We start from the raw sequence: 20184 nt of genomic DNA on the forward strand, positions 1-20184 counted from the left end.
ATAGGAGTATGCTGTAAGGTTTGGTTTTGGGGACCATTACTTACAGAGGAACATAGACTTCGTTGAGGGAGCGCAGAGGCAGAGAAGAGTTGTGTGTGTCCTTGTTGGTACACTGGGCTTGAGTTATGAAGAGACTTCAATTTTATGTTTATATTGAAAGAACGCTGGTGTCAGGGGATAAGATGGTAGTGTTCACAATTTTCAACAGGATGGATAGAATGGACCGTGAATTACTGTTATGCCTCAATCAACTGCTTTGATAAGGGGACGCAAGCATGCATTGGGTAAGGGAAAATTCTAGGTTGTAGTGTGTCGCAGGGAATTTTTCTCTGATAGGGTTATTAATAAATGGAATAGCTCACCCTAGGGTGTAGTAAATTCTAACACAATTGACACATTTAAAAAGAAATACAATTAACATGTCGAGGTAAATCAAGAAGCTATCCATACTTAGATAAGACAGCCAAATGCATTTTTTATGGGCATTGTACATTTTATCATGTATCTATAGTTTTTAGTTTTATAATTGCACTTTTAATTGGGTTGCTATATTTCAGAAATATACGATATCCATATTTGTTATGGGCATCGTTTTCTTCGCCACTTTTTTGGGCATTTTGCCTGTTGTGGCCTTGTATTTATATTTGTATATTATATTCATATTCATTATAATTTCTTTATTCTACTTTTCATAATGTAGTAGATGAAGGGTTAATGAACAAAAAATTATACATGAAAGAGTTAATAATACTGAAAAGCTTTGAAAGAATTATTTTAAAAAAACATATACCTTCATTGGAAGATCTGTGTCTAAAAGTGAACAGCAAATGAGCAGTATAAAACTCTTCAATTGGTATGGCTATCTGAAATGAATTTTCGCCAGATTATTCCTTTATGGATTAAATTAAAATGATTTAATGCCAAGAGATTTCAAGCCTGTAATCAATTGTTTGAGACAAAAAAAATCATCAATAGTTTGAAAAAATAAAAAATTACCTACCATAGGCATGAATACGCTTTCGTTCAATCTATTTGAGCATATTTTTGTTCATAAAAGCTCTAAAACATTTGCATGTTTACATGATGCAATAAATTAACATTTTGTTATTAAAAACTTAGTTATTCAATATTTTAAAATAGAATTAGAGTGAAGTTCATGTACATCTTCAGAAAAAGAATCGTAAAATTAAAAAACATTTTTTTATTAAAAATACAAAATAAAGCATTAAAAGAAATTACATTTCACGTCGAAAAAATATAGGCAAAAACTTTCATTATCCTTGCATGCTCTGGGATTCAAAACTCAAGATCAAGTTAACTCACCTTGAACGTTTCCATCCATTTTGGCTTATCTTCATGATAATATATGACACTTCGGTATTCGTTTATTGGTTCTGCTCCTGCTCCAATTGCAATGACACCCTGCATGCAATATAATTTAAATCATGTTATAAAAAAAATGTTTAGTCATCCCTTATAAAATCATCTTGGAAGAGAAGCAAGATGTTATAGCATATAGAGACTCAATTATTCTGAACCAAGAGAAGGCAGCAACCAAACTTAGATGGGGAACTATTTTATGACCTTTTAGCTTATCTAAAGATAAACTGCAATGAGTAAAGTGAATTTTTTACATTTTTTCTTCCAATATATTGTCAAAAAAAATCTGTTATCTATAATTTATACTTTACAAGTTTTCAAAAAAAAATTGTGGGAAAAAATAATAATTCAAAAGAGATTGAAATAAGAATTCCAATCAGCAATTTGCTGATATCTTCCATAATTTTCAGTATCTCTAAATTTCTACCCTTTTAATTTAGTTTAATAAAACTTAATTTTGTGTGCAGCTATATTCCATCATGATTCACCTCTGTAAGAGGTAGCTGGCAAATTATCCTGCAATGATTTACAGCCGAGCTGTGATGTCATTAGTTGGTCGCTTGTTATTCCTAATGCAACAAACTTTTTCTCACTGAAATAATGAAATGAGTTATCCCCATTCAAAATGCCAGAATATTATTGGAAGAAATTGAGAGGGTTGAATAATGGATTTATGTTGTCATTGTTGTGTGTGTTTCCTTTTTTTTAACCATCAATGTTGTTGACCCAATTATTACAAAAGTCTAATCTTATAAAAGTCTCAATCTAATTCTATACATAACAAAAACTTTACACATTTTACAAAATGCCAAATGAGCACTGATTTGAATTACTTCTTATCAGTATTTTTGCAAAGCTATTTGATTACTTGAACAGCATCAGAAATATCATTAAAACCAATTTACTATCAGACTCATCAAGTCAAATAATGATTGTACAGTGTTCTCTGAAAAATGTTAACAAATGTTTTATGCAAAATATATACTACCATATGAATAAAATAATACATCTCATAAAATGAGTCAGATAATTTTCATTGATAAAATACTGTCTTAATTCATAAACATGAATGAGGAATTGTTATTTTAAGAAAGAAATTTTCCTAGATTTTATTAAGTAAAAAAAATTTTTAAATGCTCACGGGTATAAGCTTTCCTTTCTCGTTTCTCACTTTCACAGTCACTTCAACATTCCTATCAGATGATTTCACACCTTTTGTGAATTCTCCATGAGAGATAGTCAAATACAAGTCATTCCTTACATCCCCTGAACAAATACAAGTTTTTAATTAAGAAAATAATAAGGAAGTGATAAGATTTAAAAATATATATTTTGCATGACTGAAATATGAAGTATACATATAATTTTTATCACCTTTTGATAAAATTTTTTAGAAAAATCAATACTCTGTTCCTACAAGAATACTGCTTATAATAATGTAATTTATCTATAAACAATGGTCAAAACTATTTGTGGTGATTGATTAAAAGTTGCAGTACATGAAGCTTCATTAGTTTTAACAGGTAATCTATGATTAGCATCGATAATGGACAACAGCTAGTACTATTCCCACAACACAACTATTCCAACAACAGACAGTACTATTCCCACATCTTATTTTTGCAGTGATGAAGATGCAGCAAAAAGAAGTCTAATAAATTTCTCGTCAAAATTTCCAGCTTGCTACTGGCTACACACAGAGCAGAACAGCACTATTATAGTCAAGGGAAGAAGTTTGAAGAAACATGTTTGTTTTGCTTATTCTCACTGCACACTTCACTCACTTCAAAAACACAATGGTGGGTGTGTGTGTGTGGACCACTCTTTCATTTCTGCACCACTCTTTGTTCCTGTATCTAATCCCAGCTCCACTATCTTCATGATGTGTATTTAGCCATAAATTAACTAGTGCTTTTCAAATGAAATGGTATGTGTCAAAAAGGGAGCATTCATTGAATGGAAGTTGGATGGGGGAAAGCAAAGCTCCTTTTTCCCTTGTATGATAATAAAGGATGAATTCATAAATTATAAATTGAATTTGGAAGGAAAGTTAAACATAGAACACCACAGATTTAATGTTTAGTTCTAGTTAGTGGAAAGAAAATAGAGTGCATATGTGTGAAGGTAAAATTTTTTGTAATGAAAATTTTTTTTTCATTCCTTGATTATTTTTTTTTAAGCAGCTTATTCTCTAGAAATTGTGCATGCGTAAATGTGCAAAAATCACTCCCAATCATTTTATATAAAAGTTTGCAAAACATATTTAATGAATCAAAATCAAATCAAGCTACCCATCGACTTGAGACTTTCGTAAATCTGCAAATTTAGTTTTTATTTCAAAATGGCAAATTTTTGTCACTAGCTGTAACTTTTACAAAAAGCAAAAGTAGGCTAGCATAAAAAAAAGTTATTTATAAATTATTTAGAATAAAATTATCATTAATGTATTATCTAACACTAATCTCCAGAGTAAATGTGGAAAAAAAAACATGGCCAATAAGAAAATTGAATACCAGGAAGAATTATTTCTGGAAAACCCATTTTCCGGGCAATAGCAGTTGACGATGAAAGTAGATGAGGATTTTCTTCTTTTACTTGCTTCAGGTCTCCATGCAGAAGCTTAAGAGAAACCCAAAGACCCTGGCCTTTGTGGTCACGTTGGAGTGTTTCTTTTACCATTAAAACTTTACGAATAACATTTTCAAGGAAATCTCGCTCTCCACACCTTTAATCAATGGAAGATATATATAAATGAAGAAATAAGTAAGACACACATGTGTGAGTCGTCCAGTTGCAAAACTCATTAAGGTCAACCAGATTTTTTTACAGAAAGTGAAAAATAAACTTTTTTAGAGTGTATTTTTTGAGCTAGTGGTTTGAAATTTAAAATTTTAATGGCATAACATTAACATTTCCACAAGCATGAGCTTGAAACTACACAAAAATTTCCTCACTTTCTGTAAAAAAATGTGTTGGCTCTTAACAAGTTTTGCAACTGGACGACTCATATAGAAATGTACATTTCATTATTATATATAAGAAAGAAATTATATATACATTATTTATATAAGAAAGAAGAATATAATTTTAAATATAAAAAAAAACGTGATTGATTAGAGAGATTTCTACTGAAATAGGAAAATAAAATAAAGCACACAATCAGCAAAGGGATGCTTTCTTGAAGCGATTATTTTTCTATACAGCACAATATAAAATTTGCAACTGCTAATTATGTGAAAAAGGTTTTCAATAGGTAGATTCGAAAAGTAATAATTAGTAATAGTTAGTAAGCAGGTACTACCCAAACTTCAAAAATATGATTGGTAGTGAAACAGATTCATGGATAGCAATTAGCAATTCAGTTAAATTATTTTAAATAGTAATGAAATATTTTATGTAGATTATTACTCACTGTATGAATGGTATGAAATACTGCCTTTCTTCTTCACTCTCTGATTTCCCACTGATTATGTTAGTAATATCCATACCTGAAACAAATATAACATACTTTAAAATACTAAACCAAACCTAACAGTATAATCGGTTGTATCATTTTGAACTAGTAAAATTGCATTGTTTTGAAATATTATTCATAACTATGAAAGGGAAAAATCATTGAAATTAGTTAATATGTAATTAAAATTAGTTCTAATTAGTTTTAATTTAGAATTCATCAAAGTTTGCTCTACATGTGTAATCTTGAACTTATATAAATAAATTTCCATGGATAATAAATAAATAAATATATTTATAGGTAGTAATGAATACATAAATTTATGAGTGGTAAAAAAAATTCATAAGATATTCTTGTAACCTATAATAAAGTACACAAATATAAGTGTCTAACCTGCAACACCAAAAGGCCGACGAAGACCATCAGACATTTTTCTTTGTGAGTGAGACATTCTTTTATTGTCGCCTTCTCTGAATTCCATGCAACCTGAAAAATGGTTAATTTAAAAGTTAAAAACTCATTCTATTTTCTGCATAAAAATGTTATTTCATTATTGAACTTTGCATGCAAAATATTTTAAGAAAGAAAACATGAAAATATCATTATATGTTTGAAATATACACTGCATATAAACAGATCTCTTCACTCAAAAGTTTGTGTATCATCTATGCAAACTATATTCTAAATGGCTAGCAGAAATGGCTCTCTGGTGACATGTCTATAAAGTATTTTTGCTGAAAGAAGTTATGATTTGTCAAGATATTCCCCTACATTATTTAAAAACATCAAATAACAACATACCTATCCTAACTATTTGGCATATAAGATAAACTTTTTCACGACCAAGATCTTTACTCCCTAAATCCTATAGTAAAAATAAGTATAGTTTATTCAGATTCAGAATGAAACAAAAAGTTTCAATTCAGAAAAAAATTAAGCATCACATAAATCACTACAAATGTGCTTCAAGGCTGTTCTTGTGTTGTATCAACTATAGTAATGACATATTTAGCAAAATTTTCAAACCTACTATGTCTGTTCCAATATTATGTGGTGAAATTTATACATAATGACATTAGAGAGTCAGATCAGAGAAAAATATTGATGCACAAAAACTTATTGCTATAGATAGAATATAGAATGTGTACGAGATGCATGTTCTGTTTAGTAGTAGTATTGATAAAATATATCAATAATGTGGAAGTATACTGTGGCCTAAGGGTAATAATGGTACATAGGAGTTTTACTGATTTAGAATGTATGTTGGATCTGCTCTACACGTTTTTCCAAATTTAAATATATAGATTTTAACATTAACTTCAATTTCTTTTTTTATGATGGTTGCCGAAATGCCAAAACAGTGAGGTCATTTCTATACACTGGGGAGCAAATCTAAAAGATAATGCCATATCAGATATAAAAATATCATGAGGTTATTTTGATTAAACCATAGTTTTTTTCAGTAGAGGGTTCCCAAAAAAACCTGTTTGATCAGTTTGTTTGTCCTAAATTTCTCAGACTATATACCTCCTTAAGAAAGAAACATAATTCAAAATCTTTAGCTTACAAATGCTTTTTGAGTTTGGCTTTTCCCCCCCCCCCCCCCACAAACCAGTCACGGCCCAGGCTCTGTCCCTCCAGGGATATAAGCCTTTTACCCTTGCGGGTTGGGTCGCGCTGAGGAGAATATTCCCCCCCCCCCACACACACACAATTTTCTCCCTACTTTTACCAAACACAGCAGAGACTTCATTTAACAGAGTTTTGGATTATCTGAGGTACTTTTAATTTATTTTTTAAAATTTAAAGTCAGTAAAAACAAGGTGAAAAACACTTAGTCATGACAGACTTGTTCACAGAATGTTGCTGCCTCTAATAAGATCTCTATGAGTTGTGAAGGTTAGACCAGTGTTTCTTAAAATGAATAAAATCACCCTTTGGTGGTGGTGGTGAATTGGAAGTTTACTTCTTCTATAGTAGGAAATTGATGGAAATAATAAGTTTAGAAGACTCTTGACTGAACAAACATCTCAAACCCTTTGCTTGCAAGCATCATGGTGCTTTTGAAGCATTTGAGAGTGTTCAATGATAGAAGGCATTTAAAGACTTTTTTTTAAAGTAGCATGTATAATCTTCAAACCATTAACGCCGGTTGGTAAGGAAATTTACCATTCTAAATTTTATGTTTTTTCTTTGTCAATAAATGGTGGAAGTGGTTCCACTCATTATTTTTTGTTTTGAAAAAATCAAAGTCGTTGTTAATGGGGTAATACTACAGTGGAACCTCACATTAACAGATAATTTTTTGAACTGCATCAATGAGCCTCCATGTATTTTACTATCCATTAATATAAACTCTGTTACACAAAAACCTCTATCCCAAGGATGTCCATTATAGAGAGGTTGTACTGTGCATATTAATTTGATTTATATAACATTCACTACTACTTGAAGAGAATTCGAGTTTATAGTATTTGTAGGTTTATAGCATGCTTATCCAATACTAGGATATACATTTTAAATTTCATAATAAAGTGCATCTAAAATATTTTGCACTTTTATTTTCAAAATTTTGAATTATCAACAGCAAATACCTACTGTAAATAATACTCTTAGGTTATTTAGCTGTTCCAGGTCTTTTGCTAAACCCTCTTTTCCCCACCGCACCAAATAACTTTCACTGAAAGAAGATAAAAGAAAAATTTAACTCAAAATATTATATGAAGCTCAAATATTCATCAGAAACATTCAGGACATTCAGATTACTTTTAAGAAATAAAATTGGCTAAGTAAGAGTCACAAAAACCCTTAAATGATTTCGAAACAATTTTTCAGTATTCATGCCACTGGCATTCAAACTAACCTTGAAGAAATTTGCTCTTTCAATCAGACACCAGATCTTGCACAATAACTAGTTTTACCAAAGTCAATTACAATTGATGCTTGTTTTCTCAAATTCAAACAGACTTATATAATTAGTTAAAAAATTAGTAGAATCAAAAGTTAGTAAATGGGAAAGACGTTCAAAGAAATTACATATCATTTAGAACAGAGAGGTGTTCCTAAATACTTTTAGTTGCTGACTCTCCCTTCCTCTTGGAAATATTGATGTCAACCACAGACCCCCATTTATAGTAGCAGAAACTACAGTACTAGTGAATGTGATGCAATTGAAATGTCATCTACTGGACTGCAAAAGAACTAAAACAATGTTTCATACCCCTATTGAGACCTATGACCCACAAGTACAATTTTTGTCAAAAATCGTAACAGTATTATTACCGCAGTCAGCCAACTTTGCTTTCGTGCGTAAATTTAATAAAAGCTTTTCTTTTAATTTATTTATTTTAAAAGATTTCAACTTAGGATAATTTTTTTTTATAATTCTGTAATTGGGTCATAGACTCCCCCTCACTCAGTAAAAAGAATTTGGACTCCTGAAGATAGAAGGCCTCTACATGCTGCTCATGATGTCACACAAGTAGTCCATCCTCTCTCAGAATATTGAGAGAAAAAAAATTCGGCTGCACATGTTAGTATCATCATTGTGCTGAAAAGAAACGATCAGGTACAGAGTTGGCAATTTTTATGTCCCACATTCAATCGCCATGCTGCATTTGTGAGCTAACACAGAAGATTCTATGCCAAAATAAGAAGGATGCTGTGGTTCAAAATGTGTCAAACTTGCTAGGTAGTCTTATCAGACTACTCCCATGACGTTACAGATGAACTTGGCAAACCCATGCAGAGGTCTTCTATCTCTAGGAGGTGCTGATCCAGCCCCCCCCATTGGGAACCACTGATTTAGGACCAAAGAACTGGTTTGCTAAAACATGTTGGTTCGTAAAATCAAGCAGCGACTTATCTTTAAAATTTTACAATGGTACAGCATTCCTCATCCCCCCCCCCCTTGTCCTGCAAATCTTTTGTCAATTTACAAATGATATCACATTCTTTTTGAATTTTAAGATTGATAAGATATTTGTTTCAAGCACTGCTCTGGATTGTTTTGCATTCAGAAATTTGTTCTGGCTCAGTGCAAATTTGTGTTTCAGATTTTTGAAGTTGTTTCTGTTCACCCAAAATCTTTTTTTAGTATGAGGGAAAAGAATAAATTATATTTATTATAAGTAACACAAAATTCAAAGTAGTTCATAGGAAAAGGAGTCAGTACACACGACCCACACACAACTTTACCTAAAAAATTTCCCTTCCTTGCAATCATATAAGGTCATTAACAAATCAGAATCTTCACCAATGCGGCAAACAAAGTTCTTGACAACAACCAAAAAATTATGGACATAACTGGAGGTGGGCTTCTTGTATTTTGTTTCTAGGGATGTCTACAATTTAAAAAAAAACATGGAAAAACATATGAAATAAAAACTACATAAGAACTATATAAAGAATGACAAACATTTTTCCTCAATTTCTTACTAATTAAATCATATCAACAAAAAAATTATGTCACTTATGTAAATAATTTTTATTTTCATGCTTTTATCATGTGTTTTCTTTCTATACAGAGATATCAAATAATCTTCTGTGAAATTATATTTTTCATGAGGATTGATAATTCAGCCAGATGAATTATCAATATTTATATTGATCAATTAATTTGATATCAGTCAATTCTGATTGAATATCATATCAAAACATTAAAAAAAATTAATATAAAAATGAACATATATTCCCAGATTTTAACATCTTGAGAGAGAGACACAAAATATCGTTGGTAATTGATTTCTTTTCCTTACATTAGTACTAGATGTCTGTTTCATTCTCTGCATAGCATCCTCATGGGCTCTGTAGAGATCAATAGTACTTGTTACATCAGCATTCAAAATATTCCCATGATCATCTCTTACAACCAGATCTAAACCTAGAATGCTGGTTGGAAATTTTTTTGTAAAAATAAGCGATGTTAGAATAGTTACATAGTTTTTCAATATGTCATGCTCATGTTTTGAATATATCTTCTCAATAACTGATATTTATAAACAGGATCTATCAATGGTACCATAAAGATACAGTGAACCTTTGTTTAACAGTCAGCTTCTGTTATCTGTCATCGTCTAAAAAAAATTAGGGAAAAACAGTCCCAGGTTTTAAGGTCCAAAACGATTGGATCACTGCTATGGTCTGTGCAAATGCCACCAGCAATCATAGATTACCCCTGCTTGTAATTGGTAAATCCAAAAAACCATGTGCTTTCAAAAATTTAAATATGAACACATTGCCTATGAACTATTATGCTCAAAAAGTGCTACCAAACCATTCTTCAGAATGGTTCCATGGCTTTTCATGCCTCAAGTTAGAGCTCACATGGCTGAAAAGCAATTGCCGCAGGAAGCACCACTGTTAATGGACAATGCCCTGACACAACCCTCTTGTGAACTCAAAAGTGATGATAGCAAAACAACATGCCTCTTTCTCCCAGTGAATACACTTAGCCAGCCTATGAACCAGGTCATAATTGAAAATATGAAGCGACATTACCGAAAAGCTTTTAAGAATTTTGGAAGAGAGATACAACATGAAGGACACTATTTTCAATACCATCACTGCCTGGGCTGATCTTATATTGAAATTTATATTGGTGATTTTTTAAAAAGTTAAATACAATATGTATGTACACTGCTCAAAACAATTAGGGGAGCACATGGTTTTAACAAAATTACGCAAAGATGTATACCGATAAGTAACATAAAATGAATCATCCATAATTTAAAGCTTAGCAGGAAACGGAAGAAGAAAACTTCATATGCAAATCAAAGTTCATGATGTCAAAAACCAGAAAAAGGAGATAAGGGGCAGAAATCGGGATGTTGCAGAAACGTCTGTTTTACTGCCGTAACTGTGAAATTCGATTGCGCAGCATTGTTTTTTGAGACAAGGTGACTTGAGGATGTCTCAATAACGTGATTTACCGGAATCCATGGCATGGTGTGTTATAGGCAGACTGGAATCCGGGCAAACACAACGTAGTGTCGCGGACGCTGTTGGAGTCGCCAGAAGTGTTGTTGCAAGGTTGTGGAATCGATTCCAAGAAACAGGAAATGTTAGACGTCGACCAGGGCAAGGTCAGCCACGTGCCACTACAGCAACTGATGACCGGTATGTACGGTTAACAGCCCGTCGAAACAGAACAAAGAATGCTACGCAGCTGCAAAGACAGTTGCTCTTGGCAACAGGACGAAGGGTGTCCAGCCAAACAGTCCGTAATCGGCTTCATGAGGGAGGGCTCTATGCACGTAGGCCAATGGTCTGCATTCCGTTGACCCCCCGCCACCATGCGGCCCGAAGAAGATGGGCTGCTGAACATCGACATTGGGAGCAACATGATTGGAGCCAAGTGCTGTTTACAGACGAGTCCCGATTCAGTCTGGAGTGTGACACCCGACGTGTTCTGGTATGGAGAGACAGGGGCACTCGAAATAACCCCGCATTCGTTCGTGAAAGGTCACAATACAGACGAGCTGGTTGGATGGTATGGGGTGGAATCAGCATAGGCGGAAGTACGGACCTGCATATCATTCGGAATGGCACTTTGATGGCCCGAAGGTATGCAGACGAGATACTGCGACCTCATGTCATCCCTTACGCTGGAGCCATTGGAGATTCCTTTGTTTTCCAGGATGATAATGCCCAACCACATAGAGCTCGTCTGGTGGAGAACATGCTTGAAGCTGAAACAATACAGCGTATGGAATGGCCAGCGTGCTCTCCTGAGATTGCGCACTTCTTGAGGAGTGGAACAGTATTCCCCAAAGTCTGATCGATAACCTCATCACATCCATGGCAAACAGGTGTGCAGCAGTTTTAGCTGTTCGAGGAGACCACACGCCCTATTAAAACTCATGCATCATGTCTAAACAGTACTTTTTTTTATCGTTTACATGTAATCAAATTGTTGCCCTAAATCATCTTTTCATGTTTTTTCCATATTTTCAAAGAATTAAAGCTTAATTCCAAATTTTTTTACGTCTTTTTTCTGTATTGCGCATTGATACGCGTGTACTATCCATTGTATGCCAATACGTGGCTGTCTCGCACGGTTTTCTTCACTTTTTTGCTTGCTCCCCTAATTGTTTTGAGCAGTGTATTATTCACTTTTAAGATTTTATTGTAATTTTCATCCCAAGCCCAAAGTGAAACCACGTTACTGTACATATGTAGTAAGAGATTTCTTTTATCCGCCTACCCAGTTATCCCTCACAGCCCTGGCTTAGACAGCGATGGTTAATTGAAGTTTTACTGTACTTGAGAAATTAACTTTCTTAAAAATAGGTTTAAAAGAGCATAAAAATATAAGATTGATAACATCAAAAAGAATTAGGAATAATGTATTTAAATCTTTGCCGCTGTGGTGGTTGAGTGGTTATAGTGACGGACTCGCGATGCGAGGATACGGGTTCAAACCTCACAGTGGTGGTTGGCTGAAGTTGGTTTTCTGTGGTTCCCAACTTCAAGGCGCAAACGCGAGCCGATCTCCCCGTTAAAAAGTCTCACCACAGAAGGCAACAGTCCTACAACGATAAATCATTCAATCATAACACTTCACTCATAGTTAGAAAAACTGGTGGCAGATGGCAGCACTACACATAACAAGCATTACAGAGAAACAAAAAGAAACTTCACGTCAGGTTTCACTACACGTACACGCACATTCCCACATGTACTGATTTGATGGGGGTTCCGCAGGGGGAGGGGTGTGGTGTAGCAGTAGTAGGTAGGGCCTCCAAAAAAAGGCTCGGGGATCCATGATGTTCTTAAGTCAGCCACCTCGTTGGGCAATTTGACTGTTGTGGCGTTTTATTTGTATCTAAACACCAAGTAATTCACTAATTTTAATTTTTCTTATGACATATATAAATGGCTAAGATATTTTAATGGTTACAATTTAAAAAAAAAAAAAAAAGAGCATTTGGCTTTCAACTAGTAATAAGCTGCTCTCTCTGTTAGAATTAACTGTCTTCCACTATGAAGGTTACCATCAAGGTCCATGTGTTCAAATCTTGGCAAAGAACATCAGAAACAAGTTCTTTATCTACTGAGCCTGAGACGACCACTGATAGATGGCACTTTCATTTCCCACCCAGCTCCCCTGGTTGGAAATTGCAGTATGGTGATATATGACCGTAGTTGGTGTGCAGTATAACAGCTGCTAGAATTTAACATTGATAAATGATATCAGGAATTTCAATGCTGTACCCTCTTTAATCATATTGTACATCTCTTTTTCTGCAACACATCTCTTAAGATACATATAGAATTTCAAACTAAATAACTTACACATTTCCGATATCTATTCTAGCTGTTGCTTTCTGCTTCAATTCTTTCAAAGCATCCTGAATAAAATAAAAAATATCATGAGAAATGAAATACATTTCGGCAAAAACTGTGTTCAGAATTTATTTCTTATTTAAAAAAATTGAATTAAAAAGTTAAATTGCTTTGATAATTTATAATATAATATTTCATGATTCTCACTAAATAATCACACGTAAATGAGCATATTTGCCTCAAGTATTTAGTTCAAAGCTATAATTACAAATATCTGTATAATAAGCACATTCACATGCAGATATCCAGCCTTGTTGCATCCTCCGACAATGAATGAACTTTGTAAATGTTACAATTCAACAAACCATATATGATGGGTATTGGGATTGTAGAAATAGCTTATTCATTTAGAGCGGAGAGCAGTAGAATCTCGGTAGTTTGAACATTTTTTGGACGATTACAGCATCGTTTTATTAAACCACGAAAGTGCAACCAGTATTGTTCCTAATATCACTGCTGTCAGTAAACATATGTAGGTGATTATCTGTTGTGATTTCTATTCCCATCTGCATATGTTTCCCAGGATGTAATATATGCTTAGGTGAAAGTTTCAGATCAATGTTACCAATATCGCCTTTCCTACTCCAGAATATTATCTCAGTTTCTTGTATTTTCAGACAGATAGGAGTGATGCCCGAAAAAACACATGAACTATTATATGATATCATGTTAAATCCTTTTATAACACACAAGACTATTAGTTTCTGGACTGCCTATAGCTTCCTTCTATTTATCTTATAATCCAAGCCTTTGTTCCAAACTGGCACCACATACGTCATTAGAGGTTGAATTGCTCTTTCATAAATTATTTTCAGTGCTTTTGGGCCGATGACCTAGAGATTTTTGCCATTTTTGGAGGGCATGTTTCAATGCAATACTGACTTCCGTAAATAAAATATTAGCATGTTTTCCAGTTTAATTTACGGTCAAATGTTACACCCAGATAGCGTGCATGTGTGTATTATTTATCATATTACTGTGTATTAGTGATTGAATACCGTTTTTATTCTCATTTTTATGTGAATGAATAATTGTTAAATGAATCACCCAAGTTTGCATTATTTCCTATAGTGAAGTTTAATTCAATATACGGGTGATTTGGATAATGAGCACGTCGATGGAACAAGCTTGCTAACTGAAGTTCCACTGTAATTACATTTAACAATAGTGCATACTATGAATTTCCTGCTACAAACAATAAAAAATCGAATCCATTAAAAATATGAGTTCTTTCTTACCACCGGTAATGTTCCAGACATAATCTTACGCCTGCAGTCTATAAGCTCATAAAGCATATGTCGGACATTCTCAAAGACAGATGCATTTGTCTGAGAAAAGAATATAATATTGAAATCATTACCAACTTATATCAACAGTCAGTCAAGGAATTTTTTTTTCTCTCTCTTAATTTGGATTACTAACAAGAGACTATACTCATAACTCAATGTACCACATTCTAAAAGTGTCAACTAATAGAATTTTTCTTACCACATATATCTGTTTCCATATGGTACCCCATTCCCGAAGGACAGAAGTGATCTCTTGAACAATTGGAGGATCACGTGGTAGTATGACTTCATGAGGACTGAAAGAAACAAAAATGAATATTTCAGAGCTTCTTACAATGAAATGATTGAATCGAATTCCTCAAATATTATACATGATATACTACTTCTACTAAACCAGACATGCACCTCGTCCATATTCCTCTTCGGAACTTCTAACGAATCGGCACATGTTGGAATGCATATGTGTAGTGAACCTTCCGTGAAGTTTGTTTCTGTGTAATGTTCGTTATGTTTAGTGCTGTCACCTGCCATCAATTTTTCTAACTATGCATGAAGTGTAATGATTGAATAGTATACCGTTGTAGGCCTGTGGCTATACATGATATACTGAAAGCTCGCTTAATGTGGAGATGCCATTTTTTTGGAAAAAACTTCATCTATGGCTCTATTGGGGAACAAGTCCAATACTTCTGGGCATGCAAGAAGGTGTGGGGTTTGATTCTCAGTAGAGGCAGAGAGATGAATTTTTCTTTCAAAAAAAAAATAGGCATCTACATCTATTCAGTTTTCTGTATATTTTGTTTTAATAAATTTACTTGATTTTGTCATTAGTCTTATCCATGCGACTAACTGCATCGAATTTGCTGATTTACACAACTACAGAAGGCTTCTCTAATTTTTTGTGTCTTTTAACGCAGGTTCTGAAGTACCATTCCAGGATTTTCATGATTTATTTTTAATTCATTTTATTTATACAGATTTTTATCTATATAATTTTATAGATCCAGCTGTCATTTTATAGCTAATCGCAATGTTGTACCGAGTCACAGGGGGGTAGCCAGAAATTTTGTTTGGAGGGGGACCACTTTCATTTCAGGGGGAGACCAAAGTGATAGAACAATAAATTTTGCCATCTTTTTCCCTTTTTTCGGCCATTTTCTCACATTTCGGGGGGGGGGGCACACCCTTAAGTCCCCCCCCCTCGCTACACCCTTGCCTAGACACTACTTGGCATGCTTTGATCTGTTTTTTTACCTTACTGCATGTTATCTTAGCATGGCCCTCACATCCTGGAGCGTGGCTTCTAGACTACCTCACCAAACACCAACTCTGGCCATATCGCAATATTGCAATTTACTGCCATTAATGACATTGGTTGCAAATGAAGGTGCTGTCTATCGGTGGTTGCCTCAAGTTCGTTAGGGAAAATATCTTATCTATATCTTCCTTCGGATTCGAACCCAGGACCGTGACAGTAACCTTCACAGTGGTAGACGAGCATCTTACCACCACGCCACTCGGGTGCTTGCTTCTAGACTGGGATCTTTTGCGGGCCCCTTTATTACAAATTTGTAAAGTGAAAAAACAGAAAATGATAAGATTCATCCCTGGCCCTGTCAGCCCTTGTGGGGGTTATGTATCTTAGTGCTCATGGCCTAATCCAAACTAAGGGTTCTTCCCTAGATCATGCTGCTTGTTTGAAATGTAATGTAAATTATTACTAATGGCGTTGATAACTTTTTTGTTGGACCTAAATGTACTACGAATGCTCCTACTGTCTGCCGGAATCAATCCGAATCTTGGGTCTAAGAACTCGGATTGGACAAGTGCAAAACTGAAAACGCAGGAGTTGATTGATAATAATTTTACCACTACTAGGCAACTGCCATGCATGTCTTCTAATGACAACATATATACCAACAACTTAAAGCATCCAAGACCTGAATCTTCCTGATTTATCTTCAGAGATCATGCATCTGACTGAAGCAATAAAGGATCTTAAATGGCTCATCCTCACCCATTCACAAATGCTCCAAACATTCGGTGAAAAATTTGACACCTTAAACCAAAAGCTAAATCAGATCGCTACTAATAGTGAAAATACGACCCGTGAATACCAAGAACTATGCAATGCTAACAAACAACTTGTCAATACTAAATTAATGAAGACTCAAAATAATAATAACATACTAATATTGGTATTGTAAAGAAAATTTACATATGTATAATTCACGTTTTGTTAGTATACAGGTGTTTTTATTGGAATGTTAATTGAATTTTTTCTTGGTCATACTTAATGATTAAACAAGGCTCAATGAGTTACAAAAATTATCAACAAAGTTGATGGAATTCACACACAAAACTCTTACCCAGTTTTATCCACAATGCATTCTTTGATGGCAACATATGATTTTGGGAATATTCCCCAAGAACCTCTGTTTTTACACAAACACCCATAGTACCAATCTGTGAACAATTAGAAAAACAATATTTTCAAAAGCGATAAAAATACTCGAAAAATAAATTACATATCTCTTGTGGCATACATGCTGCAATTGAAAGTTTTTTTATGTTTCCAAAACATAACTTTCAAGGATGCAGTTTTTACACTGACACAAGCTTATGTTAATTTTTGTTTCGAATGACCTATTTTCAAGACTGAAAATTAAAGTTAATTATTAAAATGTTGATTAATTGAACAGAATCTCAAGTGCTAAAAATGGGTTTTAAATGTTACCAAGAATTTCTCTTGAAAATTATTTATTTGTAAGATATGATAAGATATAGATTAAGTAAAGGATTAATTTCATCCTGGAAAGTATGCAATGGATATGAAGATGAGGTGCTTGCATTGAACAATCTGTTGAATAATAATTTTTTTCCCCATAATGGTTTTTGTTGAACTTAATACATTTTTTTTTTCTAGGAAAGCACCCCCAGAACAATGCTTCAACGCAGAAAGTTACATGATTTTATATATACCAACCCCTGGTTTAGATTGAAAGCCAATAACTGTAAATGGTGTCCGACATAGTGAAGCCTTGATCACAAAGTGATTTGTGTATAGAATAGAACACGTGAACAAAGATATGTTGGACAAATAGTGTCAGTTAATTGTCTTGCAATAAGTTCCCCCACTCATAGAAATAAATAACAACTGAGAAAAGCTCATGACTACAGACATCAAAAACCTAGATGTCTGGTAACTCTATTCTATACACTGTATCACATACAAAAATATCAATATATTTCCCTTACCAACATGTTCTCTCACTATATGTACAGTGTCTCCAACAGTCAGTTTTAATCTATGAGGACCTTCTTGATGAAAATTGCATATCGCTGTAAGAGATTTCAAATAGAAAATTTAAATTAATTTCACTCAAATCGCAATCATTATCTAACCTGCATATATTTAAAAAAATGTTCAAAAGGTTTCACAATATCAAGTTATGCTTCAGTGCAACTTTTAAATATCTTGAGAAATATAATCAGTACCAAATTTTAAATTTTCAGTAAACCAGTGGTCCATGAACTTATATGCGTATTAGGACTGGGCAAAATTCCGAAGATTGCTTTCCATCAGGCATGAACTTCAAATAATTCATGCTGCCATGCTTTCAGGCAAGCAGTTGAAGAAAATACATACCTGGTCCAAATTTTTACCTGCCCAGGTGTTTCTGGCAAAAAGATTTGTTTAGCCCTGGTGCATATGAGCACAAGCATAATTTTTTGTGAGAGAGGACAGCACATAAATTAAAACAAATTTCTAATTTATCATTCATCACCTCTAAAAATATTTCAGTTGGGACAAATCAAATAGTTAGTGGTTTGCCGGCAACAAGGAAAAACTTAACTCTAGTCTTGGGACAATCGTAGTAACTCCTCAATCTAACGGCCCCCAATCTTACAGTTATGATGGATATAATTTTGTAATTGCATTTATCAAGGATATAAAAATCATAACATATTGAAGAAATTTGCTTTTCAACGCACGAAATGGGACTTAAATGTGAAACCTGAAAACCATTTCAAAAGTTTTTAGACATGACTTTTAACGAAAATATAGTGGCAGCAGCGAATGAAGCTGAGGCAGATATCTTCAGTTGCGAACGGAGCAGAGGCATGCATCCTCAGCTGAGAATAGGTGGAAAGCAGACATCTTCAGCTCTGAGTAAAATAGAGTCGAGCCAAAAATCTTCTGGTGCAGATGAACCAAGGCAGATATCTTCAGCTTGGGGCATACACAGGATCAACCTTTGGAGGGGACACAAAAAGGGGGGGGAGGGGGGTAGCCCACAAAAATTTCCTTCCAGAGAAATTTTTTTAATAAACAGGCTTCAAAAAACACTTAAATCAAAAGAAATTGATTGAAGTAGCATATAAAAGTTTTCTTTCAATATTTTAATCTTTTCATAAAAATAGTATATTTTTTTATATTTTTGTTTGGGTTAGGGGGGCCTCCCCCACCCGTAGTACACTTCTGCTTCAGCTGGGAATGAAGTTGAGATAGACATCTTCAGCTTCAAATACAGCAGAGGCAGTCGGATCCAAGGCGATGTGCCAGAGAATCAACTTGTTGCGTAGACATCCATATTTTATGGGAACTGACAAATTTTCCCCCATTATTCAGTTCTTAAAGGGAGCAGTTGCCCCTTTTTCCCCCGATCTGTGCTTGGTTACTAGGATGTATATAGTATTTGGGAGATCACATACAGTGAGACCTACAATACCAGATATAACAATAAATCCCTCTAGAACAATATTTTTCTTTCACTCCTTGTTTGGAAATTTCTATACTCTATTACTGACTCTCTATATAACGACAATCTCTCTACAACGATAACTGTTCTTAGCCACAGAGTATCACTATAACAAGCTTTCCACTGTATATTCGTGCTGGCGATGGTTGATTAATAGACAAATCATTCAAGTTAATCTGATCCCTCCCAGTGTATTTGTGAATGCATGACAGCTATATATATATGAGACCGACCTTTAACGACATAAATAACATTCGTTCAAGCGACTACAAACAAGAATTTCGAGATGATAAATGTCAAAAAATTCCACCCCCTAATTTTCAAACATGTGTCAATGGCTAATAATCCATTCGGGTGTGCCTACTATTTGCACATGCAAATTCATGTTGTATGGATAGATTGCCATGAGATTGACATGAAATCATGGAGATGATAGTAATTGGTCGTAAACACGACAAACACTTACCGACACCGTACTTTGAGCGATCAGTCACCGGAGTCCACACGCTCAACATGATTATGATGCGGGGTTTTTTGTTGCTGTTTTTAGTCTTTTTTCGCCCAGACCTAATTTGCATAATCTTCCAGGAGGGACGTCAATAAATTAATCATCGCAAACACGAGACAAGTCCACTTCCTGTTGTTTATGTCCATGTTAGTTGCTCAAACAATTTCAACATAACTTGCTCGGCAGCATCGATTCTACTGGTTTTTTAGCCGTTTAGGGACTGCAGCCTGCAAATTGCTCAAAACGTTATTTTTTTTTGGGGGGGGGGGAGAAGAATACAGTCTTGATATCAGAAGTAAACAAAAGTGAATAAAATACTGTACGGCCCGAAACTGTGATTGCGAAAACGTGTGCATGTCTTTCGAAATTTTCAGCATTGGAACTTTGTTTTACATTGTTATACGAATTTTCGAAGCATGAATTAGAGCCATTCAAAAAAAAAAA

General features: G+C 34.1%; 1 protein-coding gene across 2 annotated transcripts in view; it reads right to left on the bottom strand.

Annotated features, from left to right (window-relative positions):
* The window catches only part of mbc (dedicator of cytokinesis protein myoblast city), a 56790-nt gene extending 36860 nt beyond the window's left edge, over positions 1–19930 (bottom strand). Inside the window, exons 1-16 of one of the 2 annotated variants that reach the window (XM_089245182.1) lie at positions 19699–19930; positions 17728–17811; positions 16839–16935; positions 14669–14765; positions 14419–14508; positions 13130–13185; positions 9592–9724; positions 9032–9177; positions 7433–7514; positions 5636–5699; positions 5228–5320; positions 4793–4868; positions 3894–4105; positions 2522–2646; positions 1324–1422; positions 791–863 (exon numbers count right to left, since the gene is read on the bottom strand). In XM_089245182.1, the coding sequence (XP_089101308.1) occupies positions 791–863; positions 1324–1422; positions 2522–2646; positions 3894–4105; positions 4793–4868; positions 5228–5320; positions 5636–5699; positions 7433–7514; positions 9032–9177; positions 9592–9724; positions 13130–13185; positions 14419–14508; positions 14669–14765; positions 16839–16935; positions 17728–17811; positions 19699–19810 (1639 nt within the window). In that variant the 5' untranslated portion in view covers positions 19811–19930. The remainder of the gene's footprint in view (positions 1–790; positions 864–1323; positions 1423–2521; positions 2647–3893; positions 4106–4792; positions 4869–5227; positions 5321–5635; positions 5700–7432; positions 7515–9031; positions 9178–9591; positions 9725–13129; positions 13186–14418; positions 14509–14668; positions 14766–16838; positions 16936–17727; positions 17812–19698) is intronic. The other variant, XM_089245181.1, reaches the window with a different exon arrangement.
* Between the last annotated feature and the right edge of the window lie 254 nt (positions 19931–20184).

Source organism: Pholcus phalangioides, unplaced genomic scaffold (assembly GCF_987345545.1).
Source record: "Pholcus phalangioides strain wild (caught in Gottingen) unplaced genomic scaffold, Ppha-v1.0 ptg000015l_1, whole genome shotgun sequence".
Lineage (NCBI taxonomy): Eukaryota > Metazoa > Arthropoda > Arachnida > Araneae > Pholcidae > Pholcus > Pholcus phalangioides.